The sequence below is a fragment of the Osmerus eperlanus genome, chromosome 13, assembly GCF_963692335.1.
Source record: "Osmerus eperlanus chromosome 13, fOsmEpe2.1, whole genome shotgun sequence".
NCBI lineage: Eukaryota > Metazoa > Chordata > Actinopteri > Osmeriformes > Osmeridae > Osmerus > Osmerus eperlanus.
In genome coordinates, this window is record NC_085030.1 from 6,439,706 (window position 1) to 6,463,530 (window position 23,825).

Here is a 23,825-nt window from a genome sequence, read left to right on the forward strand (position 1 = left end):
TTTCAGTAGGCTTGCTTTCGTCACTATTCCCCCTTGTCTGTTAAATGCTTGAATATAAATAATCAGATAGCCATAAACTTGTGAGAACAAAAAACTGTATTAAAACGTCTTGAAACAGTTTCTAAACCCTTTAACTATACAGAAAGTCTTTACTGCTAGATCAATGTGAAACAGATGGCTATAGGCAAACATCACGCTTTAGACTTGACAAATGAAAGCGCCAGTTTTTTTAGTTGTTTTTTTTCTCTTTTTCTTGGCTCCATATTAAAATATAATTTACATTTCTTTACAAAGTGATACAATAAACTCTCGACTAGCATCACTGCCAAAACAAGGTCTATGAAGACAAGACTATGGCGAGAGTTTCAGACATAATGTCTGTCTTAATGATAGTAGAGAAGCGACATGAGGGCGAAAACAAATGGCAGCTCAAGCTACAGTAGCAGCTAAAATAACACGTGAATGGGCACTATACTGTATGAAGTGTGATGCAGTGGCCTCGTATGGTATTCATAAAACTTTGGTTAGCAATTCTGCTGATATACAGTATGTAAAGTGACAGCACGCTGCTGCTGTAGAAAAGTATTTACATATTACATCTGATTCTGAATCACTTTCACATGGAAAAAGCAGGCCTTTAGTCTGTGGTGTTCATGTTGGTTAAAAAGCTTGTAACATCGACACAAGAAATACAGGACAACATCCCTGTTTTCATTCCACATTTAAAAAAGAATTGCTCTTGACTGATGTTGTGGTTAAGTCTTAGGTGTGCCGTAACTAAGAACTAAGAGTGCCGTGGTTCTCCTACACTGAGGGACCTTGGGAGATGTTCTAGACGAGAGGGAAAAAAAATAAAGTCAATGTCTATTACAAAATCTTAAACGTGTACATTCCAGCTATCTGACAATCATGAATTCTTTCTTTCTGTTTGTTGGAGGGCATGGCATCCAGGGCTTTCTATACAACTGGGGGTGAAAACACCCCATGCAACCCTGAGGCAGTGAGGACTATGGCTAAACGGGGCCTACTCATAAGCTTCCACACCACAGGGGCCCAGTCTCCTGTTTACGTAGACTGGCGGCCTGATTCTTCCTGGTTATGCAGAGTGGGCAGGGTCAGGAGACCAGTCAGAAGTCACGGAGAGAGAATGCCTTATGTCATGGATCTGACTCCGACTGTTGTTGTTGCTGTTTTGGAATCGACTTTTAAGTGATGAGTGCGCAACGACGCGCAAAGCGAATATGCGTCTGTGCCTGTGGGCCTAATGGAGCGTGAGAAAGGGGTGACCCGTGTCACCCGCCCCGTGAGGACTTCGCACCAAGAGCGCTTTATGAATTATGAAAACAAGCCCTGCCTTACCATCTGTATCACTCAGTCATTTGCAGATGATAATTTGTTGTTGTCATATTTTCTGTAGGCAGTTTCTCTGCATTATTCATACTTGAGAAGAGGGGTCTTGTCTATACAGTGGCTCCCTTTGGGCGCTGCTTCATGTGAAACATCCTCGCCCCCACAACGCAACCAGACAGTAATGCTGTCGCAGAAATGAGTTTTGGAGACATATGCACTTGAATATGAGCTAGGAAATTTTCCCTAGGCCCTTCATAAACTGAGGAATTCAGTAAAACAGAGTGCTCTTGTGATACATTTGGTAATATATTAGAAATAATACAAAAAGAAAAACGGTATTACCTTTGAGAATAAATGGCTTCTGAAAGGTAATGGTTCTAGAGAGCTCACTGACTTTCTTCAAGAGTTCAGCAAACCAAACAGGAAAATATAGATTTTTCAAGCTTTGGAGCGTCTAACAGAATAAAGACCTCACAGCGTAGCAATAACCGCTTCACTTCAAACAGGACTGTTACAAACAAGAGATGTTCAAGAGTGAAGACATAAAATCTATTGCCAACCAACGTGTTCCATGATTTGCTTCATCTCTCTCGATAAAAGCACATATAATGACACAAGCAGATTTGACACCTAATGTATATTTCACCATTGGTTTTGGGTAAAATGGGGATAGTGAGAGTTCCCACACCGTGGGGATTAGTGTGTTTTAGGTCAAGGGATGCTTAACAATGGCCCAGCCAGTTGCATAATCGAGTGTGATATTTGACCACAGCAAACACTGTCACACACCCAACTGTCAAGGGCATGAGAGTGGAACAAGAGCTAAAACATGTCAACCTTTTTCATATTCATTTGAGCATCTTGTTTTTTAGTTTGAATTATTTTAATACCCCCCCCCCCACCCCCCCTAAATAGGCCAGTTACTTCTAGACTGATAGTGTGTTTCTCTTCAACAAAAGCATGACTTGGAATACCCTAGACAATGTTCAAGAGGCCTGGCCTATTACAGCCTATCCTGGGCATGACACTACTGAGGCGAGAGAGAACGGAACATGATGGGCAGTGTCCCTCCATCCTGTTCTCCTCTCTCTGATAGGACAGGGCATGTCCTCCTCTCTGCTCTCTCCGTGTGCTGGTGTTGGGGGGGGGGGGTACACTACCTTGTTCCAATCAGAGGTTAGCACTCCCCGTCCGACACCAGGAATATCATGGCCTCCTGTTTCCCGATGTCGGCCATGATGGTGGCCAGCTGGTTGAGGTTGCCGCTGTGGAAATGCTGCGTCTCCCACAGGTCCAGGATCACAGAGGTGGGGCTGGCTTTCGACGCAAAAAAACTCATGTGTCTGGAGAGGGTGAAGCAGAGAGAGGCTTCATATATTACAATCACATACTGGCAATCAAAATAATCTTTTGTTGTACTACCAAATCAGAATTGATAGAATGTGGGGTTTATTAAGTTATGCACATAGAGGATGCAGACTAAGTTTACTATGGTACATTATGCTTGCTGTTGGCTGTAATACACAGAGGAGGTTTTTGAGAAGACTGATTATGGTTTTGCTGCTTTTGCTACCTTAGATCAACAACCAGGAGACATCTTAATTGGAAAAGTAAGTTTATAAGCCCCCCCCCCCCCACACACACACACACACACACGTTGAAGACATCTGATGTTAATTGAAACAATAGGTTTGGAGGTGATATAGTTCAATAAAACTGCCCCAGCTGTGGCAAGCACACATCTCAATTTCCCCAGGAACTGTCCCCCCTCTAGTTTTACAGGATGCAGTTGCTGTCCATTGCTGCTGTAGCACCTCTAAACCCTTAGGTAAGAAGTGTGCTATGAAAGTAACGATTGGTCGTCAAGGTACTAAAACACTCCCTGCTTCTCAATATATTCCCTAAAAAACAACATCAAATACCACTGGGTATGTCAAACCATTTTTCATTCAAGTTTTGAAACTTCAATCTTCTAATAGGCGGCATGTGCCCTAATCTTTTCATTGATGTTAAAAAAAGGGTCTTAATTCCACATAAATCCCATATGAAGACCCACACTTAAGTAGGAAGTGACCTTCTCCCTGCTTTGGACCTGAACCTTTTGGATCAAACCCAATCAATAAGAACAAAGCAGAGGCCCTGGCAGGCTGTTTATTTGATGTGGAGCGCAAGTCGATCCCACAGGTACCTGAAGGGGCTTGTTCGATCTAATGGCGTTTTTCTGTTCTCTTAACGTCTGGGGCTTTCAGTGCTGTTATGAACAGCACATGTGACAGAGCACTGGGAAAGATTATAGCATGCTGGCGAGGGGTGTGTAGGTGTGTGTGTGTGTGTGTGGGGGGGGGGACAGACACGTACAGGGCAAAAAGGCACACAGTCCTTCAGTTTCACCTTGAGAACTGCTAGCAGATAACTCAGCTGTATTGCTAACTCGGTACACTCATCCCAAAACACAGAAGCAACTGTAACATAGAGAGGTGTTAGCTAGAAAAAAGGGGTCCAACTGCCAAAAAAGGGAGGAGAGCCTAAATATGCAATCACATTTGAGGGGAAAAAAAGGGATCTTTACAAACAGCACATATCCATCTCTCCTCCCAATTTCCAAGAAGGAGATGGTCGGAAATATTCCGTTTTTTTCTAGCAAGAATATTCTGGTAAACGGTGTTATCATATGAACAGCACGGTGCTGAGACCAGCACGGTGCTGAGACCAGCACGGTGCTGAGACCAGCACGGTGCTGAGACCAGCACGGTGCTGAGACCAGCACGGTGCTGAGACCAGCACGGTGCTGAGACCAGCACGGTGCTGAGACCAGCACGGTGCTGAGACCAGCACGGTGCTGAGACCAGCACGGTGCTGAGACCAGCCTCGGCCGTTCACGTCACTGAGGGAAGCGTGAGCAGTGCTGTGAACACGGAGGGAGAAAATCTGGCGTAAAGGTCTGTGGTATTTTGAGCCATATTGATTAGTCACGTTCACCTTCGACTACTTGTTCTTACATTTACACTCTGCCTCTCATTCTCTCTCTCACACACCCCCCACCACACACACACACACACAGAGTCTGAATGTCAAGGGACCTGTTCCATTTACAGTATAAATTGCTGTTAGGTTGTTTGAAAACACCACTGAAGCTGTTCCTTTAAAAGAACTTAATGAAAATCGATTTAAGTTGAGCAAAACATTGCTAATTGAACCTGTACTGCACCAATTCAATCTGTAATTAATTGGGGTAAATAAAGCTTATTGGACAAATGAAGTATACCTATTTGATTCCATTACATGGGGGAAGTTAAATTAGAGGATAATTGATCCCAATGTTCTGGCTCTGTCCTGGTAAAGGCAGTTTGCTCTGGATGATAAAGCAAGAGAACCCTTGGAGAGAGGCTGGTGAAGGAGACGGGCACAGACCCAAATAGCCCCCTCTAACGTCAGCCTGATGGACAGTTAGCTACCTGTCCACTTCCTGCCATTGCATTGAGCGAGGGAGGATGGAGGACGGACAGGTTTTTGTGTTCAGCACATTGCTGGGAGGCTGTTGGGCTGTCTAGTCTGAACATGGAACAGAAGGATGTATGGTCTGTTATAGAACGGTAGCGTAACAGACTGTTCTATGATTTCATATCGCCTATTGTCCTGATAAAACCACAATTAATCAAGCTGTTACAACATAGTATTACATAGGAACTGATAGAGAACTTAGTTCAGGAACAACATGTCCGAGGTTAGATGATCAATCAAAAAGAAAGTATGAAAAAAGTATGACCTATAATTGGGTGTGCTCAAGCCTTCAGCGAGAGCACAACCTTTGTTCTCTCACATATATATTTATTTATTTATTATTGGGTGTGCTCAAGCCTTCGGCGAGAGCACAACCTTTGTTCTCTCACATATATATTTATTATCATTTATTTTTGCCCCCCTAAGCCTCAGTCAATATTTGGACTACATAGACAACCTAGGTGTCAAAAGTTTCGTCTTGGTAGCGATTGAGTTGCTTGTATTTTTATTTACACTCTGTTGCACAGTTTAGGAGGTTACAACGGTTTTGTGGCAAAAAGTGTCTTCTGTCAACGAAGGGTACCAATGCTAGCCTACGTCACTGTCAGCACACGTTAGCAACAACGCATGGATACAACGTGATAGAGACGTTCTAGCACGCAAATTGGAGCTTGAATTATGAGTGAAAAATGCCAGCCACCAACATTACCAACCATTGGGTTTTGTTGAGAAAGCAATTTCGAGTGGAACTGCCATCTCTGATTTTTTATTTAGGTCGTGAAAGTCTTTGTAATTTGAGCGAGTGCGCGTCGCCCGTGAGACTGCCTAGGCGGCAGCCATGCAAGCGTCATAGTAGTTTAGTATTTTCGTAATTTTATAGTTCGGTCAATTCTACACCAAAAAACTGAAGGAGGGCAATGTTATGCGATAACACAATAGTCATAACGATATGACTATTGTGGAGACAGCCAGGTGGTGACATTTTAATGTAGGTTGCTGTAAAAACTTTGGTTTGCTACGTGAGAGCCCCGTCAGCCTCCGTTGACGATTGCGTCAGCTGTTGTCGATCTCTGATGAGTATTTTCTTAATTTCGTACCAGGGTCAATTCTACATCAAAAATCAGAAGGAGGGCAGTGTTTTAAAGATTTGGCGATTGTGAAGATAGCCAGCGGGTCAGCATATTTTTGTGATTTGTGTAAAACTTGGAATTTGAGTGACACCGCGGCTTGTTTTGACATTAGCCTCAGTCAGACTCTGCTCGCCCACTGGCAGTGTGTCGTACTGTCTTCAAAGCCACAGCTAAACTTTGTCAAAAGAAACTTTCTCATGTCCGGTGCTTTCAAACAATCAGTGAAATGTGGAGCAACAGCAGCTAGCTTGCCTCTAGCAAACTTATTTTGAATTAGCCATTTCCCCCTACATTAATGTCAAACTTATTTACGTTTTGGGGGGCATATTTTCAGTTAACAGACGGTACTGTTTGAATTGCGATTCCACACTGCCAGTGACAACGTTGTTACAGTAGCTTGTTTCAAGGGGGTTCGCAGCTGTTTCAAAGGGTGTTCTTAATGAAATATGCAATATGAGTAGGCTAAATGCTTGAAAATATCACTAGAAGGGAAAAACTTAGAGGACGGACCCACCTGCAACCGACGCATGCAAGCACACCCTACAATTTCCCCAGAAATTGTACCCTCTCTAGTTGTGAGAATGCTGTTAAGCATTCTCACTATTGTTTTCCTGTTTCTCTTTATTATTATTATTGTTCATTTTATTATTATCATTATTGTTTTCCTGTTTCTCTTTATTATTGTGAGAATGCTGTTAAGCATTCTCACTATTGCTTTTCAACTTCTCAGTTCTTCCGCCGTTTTTTGGCCTTTAACTCGTTCTGCATACTTTAACCGATTCCTACAACTTTTGTATCAAAACGTTCAGCTCCTTCAGGAGATGATGGCTATGACTTTTGGTATTTCTCACTTTTATACTTTTTAAGACATTAAGGTTTTTGTGCAAATTATTCTCCCATTAAAAGTAATGGTAAATCCTTTCAAATCATTAAAAAGCTTCCTCCTCTTTCAAACGTAACTACTTCAGCTTACTTTCAGCTAGAGACACCATTCAACCTTTAAAATGTTCACAAGACATTCAGCTATTCCCAAATGATTCAGCTCTTTCAAATGTTCAGCCAATTTTGAATTATGACACTTTGAAATACATTAAAATGTTTGCTCCTTCTTGATTTTTATGAATGAGCAGCAAGCAGAGTGGCACACTCTGCTGGCTGCTCTTTTTCTGATATTCAACAAATTTGTCAAACAAATTCCTCTAACGTTCATATAGTTTAACTTACAGAAACAAGTTATACCTTAAAATGTAGGAAAAATTGTCCTCTTTCAGCCAATGTAACTACTAAAGAGCTCACATTTACAGATTTTCAGCTATGAGCCTTGAAGCGCGAGCAGCCTTTCAAATTCTCTCACTAACTTCAATGGAGAGGTGAGTAAAATCAGTCAGAGAAAGCAAGAAGGAACAAGATTTTGAAACTGCCGATAGAGTCGTATTTCTGACCGCACAGACATATAAAGGACATCTCTGGTTTCGGCAGAGTCTTGGGTCTCGGAAATTATCCTTATATTTTGGATTGGACGTATAGTTTTGCGTCTAGGTCAACTTGTTTGAGGTGTGGATGCTAGGTAAATGTTCGTTTTTTCTCTCTGCCTAGCTCGTTAGCTATCACAGCTGCGCCATCACCGTGGCAACCAAACAAACAAGCACCAGGAAAGCAAAAGGAACACGTTTTTGAAACTGCAGGTAGAGTCGTATTTCTGACTGCACAGACATATAAAGAATATCTCTGGTTTCGGCAGAGTCTTGGGTCTCGGAAAATATCCTTATATTTTGGATTGGACGTACAGTTTTGCGTCTAGGTTATCTTGTTTGAGGTGTGGATTCTAGCTACATTTCTCTTATTCTCTGCCCTCAGCGCGTTAGCAATCATAGCTGCACCATCACCGTAACGACAGACACGCACCACTCAGTCTCTCACACAGGTGATTGGTACGTTTACTTGACCATGAGAAACACGATTACTAGCAATTGTCCGTTTATGCCAATAATACGATTACTCCGTTTACATGTGTAATTAGTTATGCGATTACTCAATAAACGCGTCTACATGATTCTTTTTTATTAATCGTTGTATGCTCCACGGACAAAACTTGCACCATCATCCTTCTGCAACAAAGTGTCGCCGTGTCTTCCTGTATCGGCTCTACTGCTGTATGTTTCATTCCATCAACACATTGAATCCTACTAAGCCGAGTAAACGCACTCAATGGTAGGCTACATCTGCTACTGCTATTACTATCCCAACTATAATTTCAGCTGTTAAAACGATAATATTCTTGTTCCGACTAGCTAGCCTACTTCTTCTGTTTAACAGTTCAGCTTTCAGCTTCTCCCGCATTGTAGGCTATTTTAGCTCTTAGCTTTGTTAAGATGATGCAGATGATGCAGTTCAGCTTCCACACTGCCTCTTTTGTGTCACTCACACATTTTTGAAATTCATTTCAGCTTGCGGGTATTTTCTCATTTCTCACTTTTATACTTTTTAAAATATTAAGGTTTTTGTGCAAATTATTCTCCCTTTAAAAGTAATGGTAAATCCTTTCAAATCATTGTTGGAATGCTGCTCCAGCCCCTTTCAAAAATACCTTTCGGTTGCTTTGAAGCTTCAGCTTATAACTTTCTACTAAATTTTCACTATTTTCAGCTTTTTTAGCATGGTCAGCTATCCCCATTCAGGTTTTCAGCATTCTCACTGCTGTTTCGCAGGAACAGCCGTTTCTAGTTGTGAGAATGCTGTTAAGCATTCTCACTATTGTTTTCCTGTTTCTCTTTATTGTGAGAATGCTGTTAAGCATTCTCACTATTGTTTTCCTGTTTCTCTTTATTGTGAGAATGCTGTTAAGCATTCTCACTATTGTTTTCCTGTTTCTCTTTATTATTGTGAGAATGCTGTTCAGCATTCTCACTATTGTTTTTCAACTTCTTAGTTCTTCCGCCGTTTTTTGGCCTTTAACTCGTTCTGCATACTTTAACCGATTCCTACAACTTTTGTATCAAAACGTTCAGCTCCTTCAGGAGATGATGGCTATGACTTTTGGTATTTCTCACTTTTATACTTTTTAAGACATTAAGGTTTTTGTGCAAATTATTCTCCCATTAAAAGTAATGGTAAATCCTTTCAAATCATTAAAAAGCTTCCTCCTCTTTCAAACGTAACTACTTCAGCTTACTTTCAGCTAGAGACACCATTCAACCTTTAAAATGTTCACAAGACATTCAGCTATTCCCAAATGATTCAGCTTTTTCAAATGTTCAGCCAATTTTGAATTATGACAGTTTGAAATACATTAAAATGTTTGCTCCTTCTTGATTTTTATGAATGAGCAGCAAGCAGATTGGCACACTCTGCTTGCTGCTCTTTTTCTGATATTCAACTAATTTGTCAAACAAATTCCTCTAACGTTCATATAGTTTAACTTACAGAAACAAGTTATACCTTAAAATGTAGGAAAAATTGTCCTCTTTCAGCCAATGTAACTACTAAAGAGCTCACATTTACAGATTTTCAGCTATGAGCCTTGAAGCGAGAGCAGCCTTTCAAATTCTCTCACTAACTTCAATGGAGAGGTGAGTAAAATCAGTCAGAGAAAGCAAGAAGGAACAAGATTTTGAAACTGCCGATAGAGTCGTATTTCTGACCGCACAGACATATAAAGGACATCTCTGGTTTCGGCAGAGTCTTGGGTCTCGGAAAATATCCTTATATTTTGGATTGGACGTACAGTTTTGCGTCTAGGTTATCTTGTTTGAGGTGTGGATTCTAGCTACATTTCTCTTATTCTCTGCCCTCAGCGCATTAGCAATCATAGCTGCACCATCACCGTAACAGTGCGTTCACACTGCAGCGGAGCGGGCGGCGCGCGGCGTCGGCTTCCAATTCATTTTCAATGAAACCAGGCGTTGACGCTCGCGTAGGGCATTGTGGGAAGGCGAGCGGAGCGGAGCGTTGCAAGTTGGATTTTCTCAACTTTATGTAAATGAGGAGCGTGAAAACGCTAGCGTTGGCCAATCGGATTGGTTTCTTGTTTCTTGTAACGTAGCAACTGTTCGTCATGGTAAACATTTCTAGGTTTGACAATTTCAAGATGGAGGAGAAACTTTTCGTATGTGTCTGCACACCCAGTTCTGTTCAGAACAAAGTTACTAATGTGACGAGCCTGAATTTAAAGATTACATTCAACTAATAATGCATGGTGCATGGTTGCCGATGTCGTCATTGTTCCTAGTGTGTTTTTATAGCCTACTTTTAAATGTAGTCGTCACATTACGTGACTGTTCTGTGCCACTGCTAGCTCGCTAGCCCAGCCTACAAACGACTGGTTGAGTGACCGGTGGCGTAACATGTATTCTACTGTAATCTTGCACTAGTAAAATCTTGCACTTACATAAATGTTGTGTAAAAGTGGTATTTTGATCGATATTGTGAGTACATTAACCCAAATCTGCACGCTTGGCCATGACTACAACAGTGACCTTAGAGAACTACAACTCTGTATTAACTTGTCTAACACGCCCCCGAGCGTGGTGTACTGTGGGAAGGCAAGCGATGCAGAGCGTTAAAAAACGCTGCAGTGTGAACGCACTGTTACGACAGACACGCACCACTCAGTCTCTCACACAGGTGATTGGTACGTTTACTTGACCATGAGAAACACGATTACTAGCAATTGTCGGTTTATGCCAATAATACGATTACTCCGTTTACATGTGTAATTAGTTATGCGATTACTCAATAAACGCGTCTACATGATTCTTTTTTATTAATCGTTGTATGCTCCACGGACAAAACTTGCACCATCATCCTTCTGCAACAAAGTGTCGCCGTGTCTTCCTGTATCGGCCCTACTGCTGTATGTTTCATTCCATCAACACATTGAATCCAACTAAGAAAGCCGAGTAAACGCATAGGCTACATCTGCTACTGCTAATACTATCCCAACTATAATTTAATCTGTTAAAACGATAATATTCTTGTTACGACTAGCTAGCCTACTTCTTCTGTTTAACAGTTCAGCTTTCAGCTTCTCCCACATTGTAGGCTATTTTAGCTCTTAGCTTTGTTAAGATGATGCAGATGATGCAGTTCAGCTTCCACACTGCCTCTTTTGTGTCACTCACACATTTTTGAAATTCATTTCAGCTTGCGGGTATTTTCTCATTTCTCACTTTTATACTTTTTAAAATATAAAGCTTTTTGTGCAAATTATTCTCCCTTTAAAAGTAATGGTAAATCCTTTCAAATCATTGTTGGAATGCTGCTCCAGTCCCTTTCAAAAATACCTTTCGGTTGCTTTGAAGCTTCAGCTTATAACTTTCTACTAAATTTTCACTATTTTCAGCTTTTTTAGCATGGTCAGCTATCCCCATTCAGGTTTTCAGCATTCTCACTGCTGTTTCGCAGGAACAGCCGTTTCTAGTTATTATTTATTTTCGCCCCCCTAAGGATCAGTCAATATTTGGACTACATACACAACGGCGGTGTCAAAAGGTTCGTCTTGGTAGCGATTGCGTTGGTTGTATTTTTATTTACGTTCCGTTGCATGGTTTAAGTAGAAATTGCGTTTTTGTGGTGAAAAGTGAAGCTAACGGTGGCTAATTTGCTAGCCACAGTCACTGACGTTACTAACGTCACTACGTCACTAACGTCACGAAAACACGCGTGACAACCTGTAGCAGAACATTCGTTTCACATCTGTTAACTTGGGGGATAGCTAGGCTAACTATAGCTTTACTGCAAGGCAGCTGCAGCAACGCCACAAGCAAAGAGGCCAGGGTGATAACTATTTACTCATTTTACTTTACTTTGTGATGTGAAACACAATTATGAAATGTAATGTACAATATTAGCTGATATTATTAAGGAAGTAGGCCCACATCTACTTTTGGAAACGGTAGTCTACTATTTCACTGAAGCATTAGCATCATGACATTAGCCTCTGTTGCCCGGGCAACACATACTACAGTGGTCTATGATGCATCTGTTTTCAATCTTTAAAATAAACATTCCTCACAAATACATTTTCGTTGTAGGATTTATTATGACATTACATTACAAGTAAACGATTTGTGGGTGAAATTATCATTACCTGTGGTTTCAAACCAGTGTTGCTCACTGCAACGCTGTAGCCTACGCGAGACACTAAAAACATCTACACCGCTGTAGGAAGTCAAACGGCGACAGAACATGTTCGGCACTCCCCTTACTTAAATCAAAAGTCTATCTAACTGCTAACCTTAACTTCATTGCCACAGCCTAAACTTTGTCAATCTGTTCATGAAAATAATTAATTTCAGCCTAAACCGTACAACGGAACGTTAAATCCAATTCAACCAACGCAATCGCTACCAAGACGAACACAGCAGTAGTCTACTGTACCGTAGTAGTACAATTTACCGGGGCAGCTTCTCCACACAGGGATAGCGCACTTTGCGTTGTTACAGTTGTTACTTAATGATCGCTACCAGTGAGCTTTTCATGAAAGCGATTTTCCACTAAATAAATGTCAAGCTTATTTACGTTTTTGGCGGCATATTTTCAGTTAGAAGATGGTACTGTTTGAATCGCGATTCAATCTTCTACTGCCGGTAACGTCGTAGAATAATCTTCAAAGGGGGTTCTTTATTCATGAATGAATGCAATGAGTAGGCTAAATGCATGAACATTTCACGAGAAGGGAAAAACTTAAAAGGACGTTTACGTCATAGAGATTAGGTCAATTTTTACACCGGTCTGCCAAATTTATTCGTTTTGATTCAACGATGAGGATGCCTTTTGCAGGGGAAATTAGAAGATCTATTTCATTCTACACTTCACTCGTATTTTCAGTTGTAAATGAGCAGCAAAAAAAATGCTTTTAAATCTATGTAATCTTTATAAATAATAAGTATGCATTTTTATATAAAATATACAGAAATATCAGTTTTAAAAATGTCATTCAAAAACGGACCCCTGTGCAACCGACGCAAGCAAGCACACCCTACAATTTCCCCAGAAATTGTACCCTCTCTAGTTCTACATTTTAATTTGATGGAATTAATTCTTCTCAAGCCATAACCAGAGTTTGTTATCTTAAACAGCCTACATTTTAATTTGATGGAATTAATTCTTCTCAAGCCATAACCAGAGTTTGTTATCTTAAACAGCCTGACATTTTTGTCCAAGCAGAGTTAGTGTCTAGCGGGCTACCTGTCCAGTTTGAGTCTCTGGGCCAGCATCCTCCAGTCAGCTCCATTGGGGCAGGGCGTGTCCAGGCTGCTGCAGATCTTCTGTCTAATGAGGTAGGGGATCTGGAAGGCACTAGGACCTGCCAGAGCAGTGGCGTTGGTGTCCAGCATCAGGAACTCCGAGTCCAGAGCTCTGCTGTCCTGCAGGGCCGGTTTAGAGGTTACACACCCACATACACGGTAGACTCTCCACAGAACACCCACTGGCAGCTGGGGTGAAAGGTTGCGCAAGCGGCGGGCGTGTCTGAGGCGTTACCTTGGCGATGTTGAAGTCGAGGCTGAAGCTCTGGCCCTCCCCCTCCACCTGCCACACGCACAGCTGGCAGGTGAGCTGGCAGGTGGTCAGACTCAGACGCTCCAGAGAGAACGTGCAGTGCAGGTACCGCTGGGAGCCGTTCCAGATGTGGTAGAACGGGATCTCCTGCAGAATGGGCCGACACACACACACACATGAAATACGCACGCGTACATAAAAGAGGCATACACACACACGTACATAAAAGGAAAATACACACACACACAGTGAGACCCTGTCGGGAACACAACATTACATGACCCCCAGCCAAGCACACATCCTCAGTGTGTTAGTGTGTTTGAGTCTGTACAGCTGAGCATGCAGACCCCTAGCCTCTCTGTGAGTGATGCATGTCTGCACTCTGTCTACTACTGTCACACGTATCATCCAATCAGGAACTCGTTATTCCCTCTGTACGCACTCCCAGCACACGGCATTAAACGCGTTCATTCTTGAATCATTTACATTTACATTACATTTAGCAGACGCTCTTATCCAGAGCGACTTACAGTAAGTACAGGGACATTCCCCCCGAGGCAAGTAGGGTGAAGTGCCTTGCCTAAGGTCACAACGTCATTTGGCACGGCTGGGAATCGAACTGGCAACCTTCAGATTACAAGCCCGACTCCCTCACCGCTCAGCCATCTGACTCCCTTTTGCAAGACGCTGTAATGAACTGCAGTCAATGTATACTGTTAGTTGCCATGCACCTTATTTCCAATGTAATCCGCCCGTATGCGAATGTAAGAGCAGTAGATCACAGTGGAAACCGCAGCACAGACTCCCTCTTTAACAAAAGACTAAGGCGCCTACCAGGGAATGTTTGAGAATGTATTCATGGTTAACAATTTCCACATCTCTCCCTGTTGCTCCATATTCATGTCTCATTTGCATATCCCATGAGAGGCCGAGAGGTAACTCTGACAAAACGAGGGTGTGACAACGGCTCACTCTGCCTCAAGTTCCCCAAAAAACATTTGATTTCAGCAGAGAAAGAGAGCTGCAGTGCCGCCTCGTAGCCAGGTGGGGGCACTGTTACCCAGGCACACAGACCCAGGTAGGCCAGTAGAGAGTGAGGAAGAGCCAGGCAGCTTCAGGGGAAGGAAGGGCCATTTCTGACCGCACTGCTGCTATGGGAATAGCACTTCCAAATGAACAGGCACAGTCCAGAGGAATAAGCCTCTGTTCTAGGCACATTGTTGTCACGCTGGCTTCCTGCCTAGCACAGACCGTGTGTGTTCTCTTTGGGGACCTGGTGTTCAATGCTCAGAGTTACAGCCAGCACAAACACCCCCCCCCTCCCCAACACACACATATACTGTACACTATATCTCTCTTTCTGTTCCTCCTCTCTTCATCTCCCTCTCTCCCTCCCTGGGCTGCAGTGGGCGAGGCTGGTGTGGAGTACGGAGGGAAGGTGGGGAGGTGGAGAGGTTCCAAAGCCAGGTTGTGAAGTTCCACATATTAGCATACTGTTCTATATTTCATCTGAACTCCCTTTGAAAGATGGCCTCCTAGTATAATCAATCAGACTGGGGCTGGAGCAGGGGTCTGCTGCACACACGCACACACACGCACAAGGACTATTGTGCCAAGACCTCTGTGGTTATTAAGCAGACATTTCTGCAGTGACAGATGAAGAAAAAAATAAAAGAAATCCTTCATTTGAGTGAATCATAAAAATGATCAACTGAAGCTAAACTTCAAAAATCAAAACTGCTCAAATCCAGTCTGGGCTGTCAAGAGACCATAGTTCACTCATTACTTAGACATCAGCTTGTGTCATCATCTCAATGTCATTTCAATAATTCCTTGATATCTCCCCCTAAAACCTGCCATGACGGTGATGTGGGAGGCATCACTGGTAGACTACCACAGGCACCGACACCTGGAAACTCTGCTAACAAAAGATAAACAGCCTCCACAAATCTAATCTGGCATTTCTATTACAGAAAATAAAATGCTGTAACAGCACATTTCCCCCCCACCCCCAACCGTCAGGGGCAGCACCCCAGGCCCAACACCAGCACCCCAGGCCCAACACCAGCCCCCCAGGCCCAACCCCAGCCCCCCAGGCCCAACACCAGCCCCCCAGGGCCAGACACCAGCACCCCAGGGCCAGACACCAGCCCCCCAGGCCCAACACCAGCCCCCCAGGGCCAGACACCAGCCCCCCAGGCCCAACACCAGCCCCCCAGGCCCAACACCAGCCCCCCAGGGCCAGACAGCACCCCTCCCCTCTCCCCCTCCCCCCCCCCCCCAAACTCACCTGGTAGCCAGCCAGCAGCTTGCTCCTCCAGTGGGCCAGGGGCATGTCGTGGATGGACAGGCGCAGGTTGTGGTAGCTGTCTCTGAAGAGCAGGATGTGAGGCTCGTCAATCAGGCGCCCGCCCAGCTGGCTCTCCATCTGCACCACCTCCTGATGAGACACACAGCAGGGATCAGAGCACCCACAGACACACACACACTGGTGGGGGAATAGGCATGGTTTAGCATGAAGAGATATGTGTATGCTTGAACACACATACACACACACGTACATGCACCGCTTAGGACGGTGAGATAGGGCCACAGTTTGACGCCCCAGTAGGTTGTCCCATGTTGTCTCAACAATGCTTTAATGTCACCGCAAGGTTACTTCTCTGGCTCTGTATATATATATATATATATATATATATATATATATATATATATATATATATATATATATATATATATATGTGTGTGTGTGCGTGCCTAGCGCTCATGAATTGCATTAGCATGCAAATACAGTGGGCAGGCAGGCAAGCAGGGCTACTACCTGTGCTGTGATGAAGTAAGTGAACAAGCCATTAGTCAACGGCTCATTGTTCCCACATGGCGAATCTCCTTAATTTCATTTCTGTTTTCGTGCCAGGAGAGATTTGTAAATGCATGCTTAATATTTTAATCTCTGTGGGACTGGCTCAGCAGACCATTTGTTGCCGTCCGAATGACCATCTGGAATGGGCGGATAATATCCCCGGCATTCTCTTCTGATCGATCAATTTATTTTGATGCCGGCGCTTTGCGCCAAGGGGGCCCTTCAGATCAGTACCTCTGGTGGCGCCCCAACCCTGCCCCTGTGTGTGTGTACATCACAGGCAAACATTAAACCGAATACTAGATGTGGTAAAATTAGTTTTTAAGGAGACCTTGAAAGACACACCAAACTGTCCTTTTTTCTCTCTCAAACGGGAGAAGGAAAACAGCTACTGTGAGGAAGATCTGTCAGTGAGAATGAGAGTGTGTGTGTGTGTATAGTCTATGACAACAATCCCAGGAGGGGGGATGTGTGTATGGATAATGACCATATGTTGAATGCAGTGGTACGCGGGCGTGTTCGCCCATGGTGGGATGTGAGCGAATACTCTAATTAAGACGGGAACAACGGTGATTTCTATCTGCACGCCACAGATTCAATTTTCTGCACTCTTTCCCCGGTTTGGGCTAGACTGATTCCAATTACGCTGGAATGGAAGCTGGTAATTATCCATTTGGAATCTGGGCCTTGCTGTAGTATAGAGATCTCTATCACAGTGAGGGAGAGTATAGTTCATTATGACACCATGAATACCTAATCTGGATGTTTGGTTAGTGCATTCCACCCTGGTCATACAGAAGCCCACTCACTTCCTCTCAATCAACCTACTTTTTAATAACGTTCGTTTCGATTACTCCATCTTGTTATCACGTCTGTTCATCTAACTCCCTCATACATCCAGAGTATCAGTAACTCCTACTGCTGTACAGTACATGCATGTACAGCACAGGTGTACCAGTAGCTCCTAACTGTATAGTAGATGCATGTACAGTAGGCAGGAGCCCAGGAGGCCGCCCCCGGCCCACTTACCCAGAGAGAGAGAGAGAGGGGGGGGGGGGGGGGCATACAGGGGAGCAGCATCAAAGTGCTGAGGTCTAATGAGTTAATGACTAGGAGCAGAGCATCCTCCACAGGATTCACCCCCCGTCTATTATGTCTGATTCAGAGACAAAAGGCTACTTTACGGAGGCTAACTGGGGGGCTAGTTTAACACTGTTCTTAAGCACAATTATACGTATCCCAGATAAACGTTGCAAATTGCCAGCGGTGGACTTTCATCGGGTTTCTGACCCATCAGCAGATCTGTCAGCCTGGTAATAAGAGACAGGCAGCACACTGCCAATTATCCCATTATTAACATCCACTAGCGTGAATACTGATCCATGGGGGGGATGGGGGGTTTAACATGATAGGACAGGGAGCACAACAAGCTGTACTACATGACACTCCTGGCCCCAGACCCAGGACCATGACAGAACCACAGGCCTGGAGGTGTCTGGGGCAGGAGGGACCAGGACCATGACAGAACCACAGGCCTGGAGGTGTCTGGGGCAGGAGGGACCAGGACCATGACAGAACCACAGGCCTGGAGGTGTCTGGGGCAGGAGGGACCAGGACCATGACAGAACCACAGGCCTGGAGGTGTCTGGGGCAGGAGGGACCAGGACCATGACAGAACCACAGGCCTGGAGGTGTCTGGGGCAGGAGGGACCAGGAACAGGAGAGAACAGGGGCAGGAGAGACCAGGGGCAGGAGAGACTAGGGGCAGGAGAGAACAGGGGCAGGAGAGAACAGGGGCAGGAGAGACCAGGGGCAGGAGACACCAGGGACAAGAGAGATCAGGGGCAGGAGACACCAGGGGCAGGAGACACCAGGGACAGGAGACACCAGGGACAAGAGAGATCAGGGACAGGAGACACCAGGGACAGGAGAGATCAGGGGATGTGCTGTGGTAACAATCTCGTTGAGAAGGCTTTAATGCAGTATAGTAGTGAACAGCTTAGTGCGTGTACAAGTGTGTATCGGTGTGTCTGTACATGTGTGCATTAGTGAATGTGTGGGTGTATGTGTGTGTGTGTATCCGTTAGTTTGTGTCTGTGTGTGTATGGGGATGATTCCAGCATATGTTCTGGGCTGAGAGAGTAATGGCCCTCTTTACGCCCCATTATCCAGTTAACAGATGACAATGTTGGGACGCTAATAGATGAGAAGCTTAATATCCCTCTATTATTTACTCTATCAGTGAAAACAATGCAATGTTTGAATTACAATATCAAATCACGCATTAGTCAACAACTGAGAGAAATCACATTAGCCTTTTTTTTTTGTATTGTTCCTTCGTTGAAAACGAGGACGGCATGTTTTTGGTGAGACTGACCCTCGAACAGGAGATCGTCAAGATGCATGAGATGGGCCAAACGTGTGAGTCGAGCTGGAGAAGACCCCCTTTGTTCTGACAGAATTAAAGATAGCCTGTGGTGTGTGTGAGGACTGTGAATTTCACGTCAGCCAAGGCCAAGACCACCCCCTGATGTTCAATAAGGACGGGGAAAGCGAGGGAGGGATTAAAAAAAGGGAGAGAGCGGGAACTGCTCAAGAAAATGAGAGAGAGAGAGAGAGAGGGGGAGGGGGGGGGGTGGGAGTGCAGCTTTAACATTTGCTTCTTCAGGTCACCAGAGTGCTGAGCTTTAGAAGGAGAGATAACAGGATTACCGCGACCATGGCCACAGTTTCCCACTGCTCCCCCACTTTGCTCTGCACTCATCCTCCTATCCTCCCCAGCCCCTCCTGTCCTCGGGCTGGGCCCCTCAGAAGCAGCTCGGAGCTGGGGCTGTGTGACGGACCAGGTCTGGGCTCCGCTGGGGGAACCAGGGAACAGTCCCACAGTTAATCTCTCTGGGCTGGGGCTGACATAACGAGGTTAGCTACTGCACCAAACTCTTATACAACAACACACAGCAGGCCAGTAGACAGGGACATGCACCCCACCCTAACCATTTAAAGGCATTAGCTGTAAAGAAGCACTGAGAAAAATAGACAATACAGTTCAAAACACTGAACACTGCACTATGCTGCATGAGTCACTAGAAGGTCATAAACGTCATCACACAATACTCGGTATGCGTTGAGTTTCCAATGAATAAGCCCTCTGCGGTAGCTGTAGGAGATCTATGACGGCCACTAAGTGCATAATCAGCTAATTAGCAATAGACATAAATCATGGGGAAGATGCTGAGAAGATACATGGGAACACAACTTCCCAGCACTTTAATAACCCCATAAACTCCCCTCTCACCCAGCCCCACCTGCCTACGAAACGTCCACACCAGACTAACCTCGCGTTCACATCCGCCCATCTGTTTCCACGGTTGCTCTGGGGCTGAAGAAAAAGAATGCATCCAGTATGTAAAGAGAGAGAGAGAGTGTTGTGGGTGGAGAGAGTGTCGTGGGTAGTGTGTTTGTCAAGGAGGATGTGACAGCACCCCCACACCACACACACACACACACCACACAGTCTCCATCAGTCTGAGCTCCAGTGGCCATGCCCGCTACACTCAACCCGGATTAATAACTACAAATAGCAGGCACTTGTCTGCCAGGATACAAATGAGCTGACTGTTTGCGAGGGAAAGATGCACATTCTGCTTGATAAATCCTCGTACCGACGAGACGAGGAGAGGGGAGGGGGGAAGGAGGACGCAAGATGGGCTGAGGGGCAAGCGAAACATCTTATGAAAACAATTCTTCTTCAGCCGAGCTTTTTGACGGAGCTAAATGCCTTGTTGAACTTCCGTGGCAGCCATTCCAGGACGTGTGCCGTGGCACCTGCTGCAACGCATCTGTCTCACCTGGGGGGCCCTCTGCTCTTTCACTTGTTGATGGAGGGACACCTTTAGCGGTTACACGCTCCCTCCATCAACTGGGATGTTTTCTTTCCTTGATGCATTGAAGAGAACACTTCAAATCGTGGCTCTTTTGAGAAAAAAAAACACAGTGAATAGCGACACACCACATAAAGCCGTATGCAAAGATAAGCTCCTCATTGGACGGGAAGTCTCACCGTGTTATTCTCTCATGCAGGATGATTCATAGTTTAAGGTCAGTAGGAACAATGGCTGTGCAGCGTAGCCGCAGAAGGCCTTACATTTTCTGCTGCGAGCAGCACCTTGCTTAAAGGTTCCTAGAACACGGTAATTAGTTATTAGCCTACAATCACCCACATATTTAGATATATTACCCCGGCACAGTATCTATCCATTTTTTCATATCCTTTTTCAGATGATGGCGGTTTTCTGGTCAAATGAATTCACAAAGGAGGATTTTGGGATGTGGAGGTGTGTCAGCGCGTGTAGGGGCTTAGTGTTTAACACAGAGGGCAACAGAGGACGGCCTATTAATCACATGTAATAGTAGATATATATGTTTTATGACAGGGAGTCCCACAATGAGCTGAAACAATTACCCTCATTACATGAATATTAATGAAAGCATGACTTCTGTAGTCAGAAATACAATGCAGAGAGTACAAAGGAAATTAATTGAAACATTTTCCCTCCAATTCAGTCCAAATGAGCCTTTGGGAATTTAATGGCCATTTAACATCACTTTAAACTCACTAGAATTAAAAACTTTTATATTTCTGATGAATTACTCAACGGACACCGCTTTTTCCCCTCCCTTCGGCAAGTCCTGGGAGTTCTGCTGTTCAGCGGAACCTCAAGAGCTCTTCAGACTTTTACCCCAAACTTTGTAACTAGGACTGACAGAGGGAGGCTGGTTTGATCAAGAATCTGTACAGTACAGTGTCCTATTCTTCAAATGCAAACACACGTCCACACACACACGCACGCGCGTGCGCGCACACAAACGTGGGTGGACTTGTCACCAAGCTATTTTTGACCTGAGCTACTTTAATCTGTCCTTATTCTGGTCATCTAATTAACTTTGTTTAATACTGTCTCAGTGTTCAACTATTGCGTGTGGAATGAGAACTGATGAAGCCTCAGTGTGCATTGGAGAAAATCGGAACAAAAATCTTTCTTTCAATAACTCGAATACCACACTTATGTTGTGTACCCTTCATAAAGTCACCAGGTACAGCTTAATATCATATTCGGTTTCCCAAAGTCGTTTCCCAAATTCCCCCAGTGGGGCTTGGTATGTTCTGCATACCAGAGGGCTTAACGACATGGCTCTGAGACCAACACAGTGCTCACTGCTGCCAAGAGGGTTTGCAGGTGTTTACGCTCCTTTCAAAGAGACTGAACAACAGTGGAGCACTTCCTTAAATCTCTCTCTTTCTCTTTATTTCTCTCTTTCTGTCTCTTTCTCTCTCTCTCTCTCTCTCTCTCTCTCTCTCTCTCTCTCTCTCTCTCTCTCTCTCACACACACGCACACTCCCAGGGAGGACGGCACCACACTTGCCTCTGCTGTGTGGCGCCAGCCCTGGCCTGGCCAATCATAAGTGGGACACACATTAAATATTAACTTAATTGGTCCCGGCAGAGCCAGCGACCATACGGCGGGCATCACACGGAAATGTCACGGTCTCCCCTGAGTCCCCACACACTTAGGATCAAAGACAATAACATTGGTTCTAATCTGCTTTAATTGGGAGATGAGAGATTGCACTTTGCCGTGTGTCCGCCGGCCTGGCTGGCTGGCTGGCTGGATGGCTGGCTGGATGGCTGGCTGGATGGCTGGCTGGAGGGCTGGCTGGAGGGCTGGATGATGAAGGAGAGTACGTCGGAGGACACTGACAGCCAGGGATGGCGCTGAGGAGTTCAGTGTCGAGTGTTGCACCACCACCACGCTACACGGCTCCAAAGCACAGCCAAGGCAGGAGAACACAGAACATCCCCTTAAAACCCAGAGAGGTGCTTTTTCATTCTCTATCCCAGTTGGGAGGGGTGGGCTATTGCTGATTTGACATCCTGTCTGATAGGGGATGCCCTGAAGCACTCTGAATGTGAAACTGCAACAGAACTAACACGGGCTGGAGCTAGAACACACAGTATCCCTGAGGATGGGGTGTAAAACACCTTCAGCACCACACTACTGTACCACTACCACCAATCCGCTAATACACCCCTGCTACACCACAATTAAGGCTAATGATAGCTACTGCAGTGGCAGTCTAATCATGAATAGCGCATTTTAAAGATGGTGATTAGTGATTAGGCCAGACCTCTCCTGGGAAGTTTAATCTGTGTTTTGAGTGGTTAATGTAGCCACTAAATGAACTACTTCCCTCCGTAATGACACTGAAAGAGCAAAGTGGAGTCCAGATTACTAAGTAGCAGGGCTGCATCCTAAATCAACCACATGGAAAAAAACTACAAATCCCAGGAGATTCTGTGGCTGACCACAGAACCTGGTTGACTGAGAGACAAGGAGCTGATGTACTGTGGTAGGTAGGGGGAGATGGAGAATGTAGTCCACAAGCTTACTGTTGGTGGGTGTCGGCTTCCCTCGCTGATGAGTGTTCAATATAACTGCTTTGTCTGCTCAAGGTAAAGCAGAGGTCCTACTCACACAGGGTCAGACGCTGCCTCCAACTACACAAGCCTCATCACATCATACAGTATTCATAACCAGCAAAGAAGCTTGTTGACCTCGCTAGTTTAAGTTCTGAAGTTGTTATAGTTCTTCAAAGCTCAGCTCTGAATCACCGGCAAATAAATTTCCCAAAACATGTCACCGTCTTCCTTTAAGAATAAAGGGAAGTTCAGCAACCTGCCTCTTCCCAGAGCACAGCTGCTGCCTGGGCCTGGCGGAGGACTGGAGGAGCGTGGGGGAGGCTGGGGGTGTAGGGGAGGAGGTGTAGGGGTGTAGGGGAGGAGGTGTAGGGGTGTAGGGGAGGAGGTGTAGGGGTGTAGGAGAGGAGGCTGGTTCCAGTCATTCACACCCCGCGCTGGAGCCTCTGCAGGGCTCTTATCTCGTCCTCGGCTCTCGGAATGTGTGAGCCCTAATTTCAGACTGAGGCGCCCACCCTCTGCCTTCCACCCCCCTTCCTCCTCCTCTCCCAGCAGCCCCAATCGCCACTCGACAGCCCCTCCAGAAACCCTGGCACTGCCCCACCCCTCTGAGAGAGGGTCAGACACTCCTGTCGGCTGGAGTGGATTGGAGTGGGAGGCGCCACTTCTGGCAGACGGGGGGGACAGAGAAAAGTATTAAAATGGAGGAGGGTGGGTGGGCGGGTGGGGAGCATGGGGTGCTGGGCGAAAGGCTCTCCTTTTAATTTACTAATTAACCATGCAAATGAAATCTTAACAGGCTGCTCAGAGGCAGGCCTCAGGGGAAGTAGACTGGCATTAGTGTTTGATTATACTCTGTCCACACAGGAGAGAGAGAGAGAGAGAGAGAGAGAGAGAGAGAGAGAGAGAGAGAGAGAGAGAGAGAGAGAGAGAGAGAGAGAGAGAGAGAGAGAGAGAGAGACAGAGAGAGAGACAGAGAGAGAGAGAGAGACAGAGAGAGCAGCA

General features: G+C 45.1%; 1 protein-coding gene across 1 annotated transcript in view; it reads right to left on the reverse strand.

Annotated features, from left to right (window-relative positions):
* Positions 1-1,784: 1,784 nt before the first annotated feature.
* unc5a (unc-5 netrin receptor A) overlaps positions 1,785-23,825 on the reverse strand; it is a 30,323-nt gene continuing 8,282 nt past the window's right edge. Inside the window, exons 6-9 of the mRNA XM_062476015.1 lie at positions 15,772-15,921; positions 13,464-13,628; positions 13,170-13,348; positions 1,785-2,693 (exon numbers count right to left, since the gene is read on the reverse strand). Coding sequence (XP_062331999.1) covers positions 2,528-2,693; positions 13,170-13,348; positions 13,464-13,628; positions 15,772-15,921 — 660 coding nt within the window. The 3' untranslated portion in view covers positions 1,785-2,527. The remainder of the gene's footprint in view (positions 2,694-13,169; positions 13,349-13,463; positions 13,629-15,771; positions 15,922-23,825) is intronic.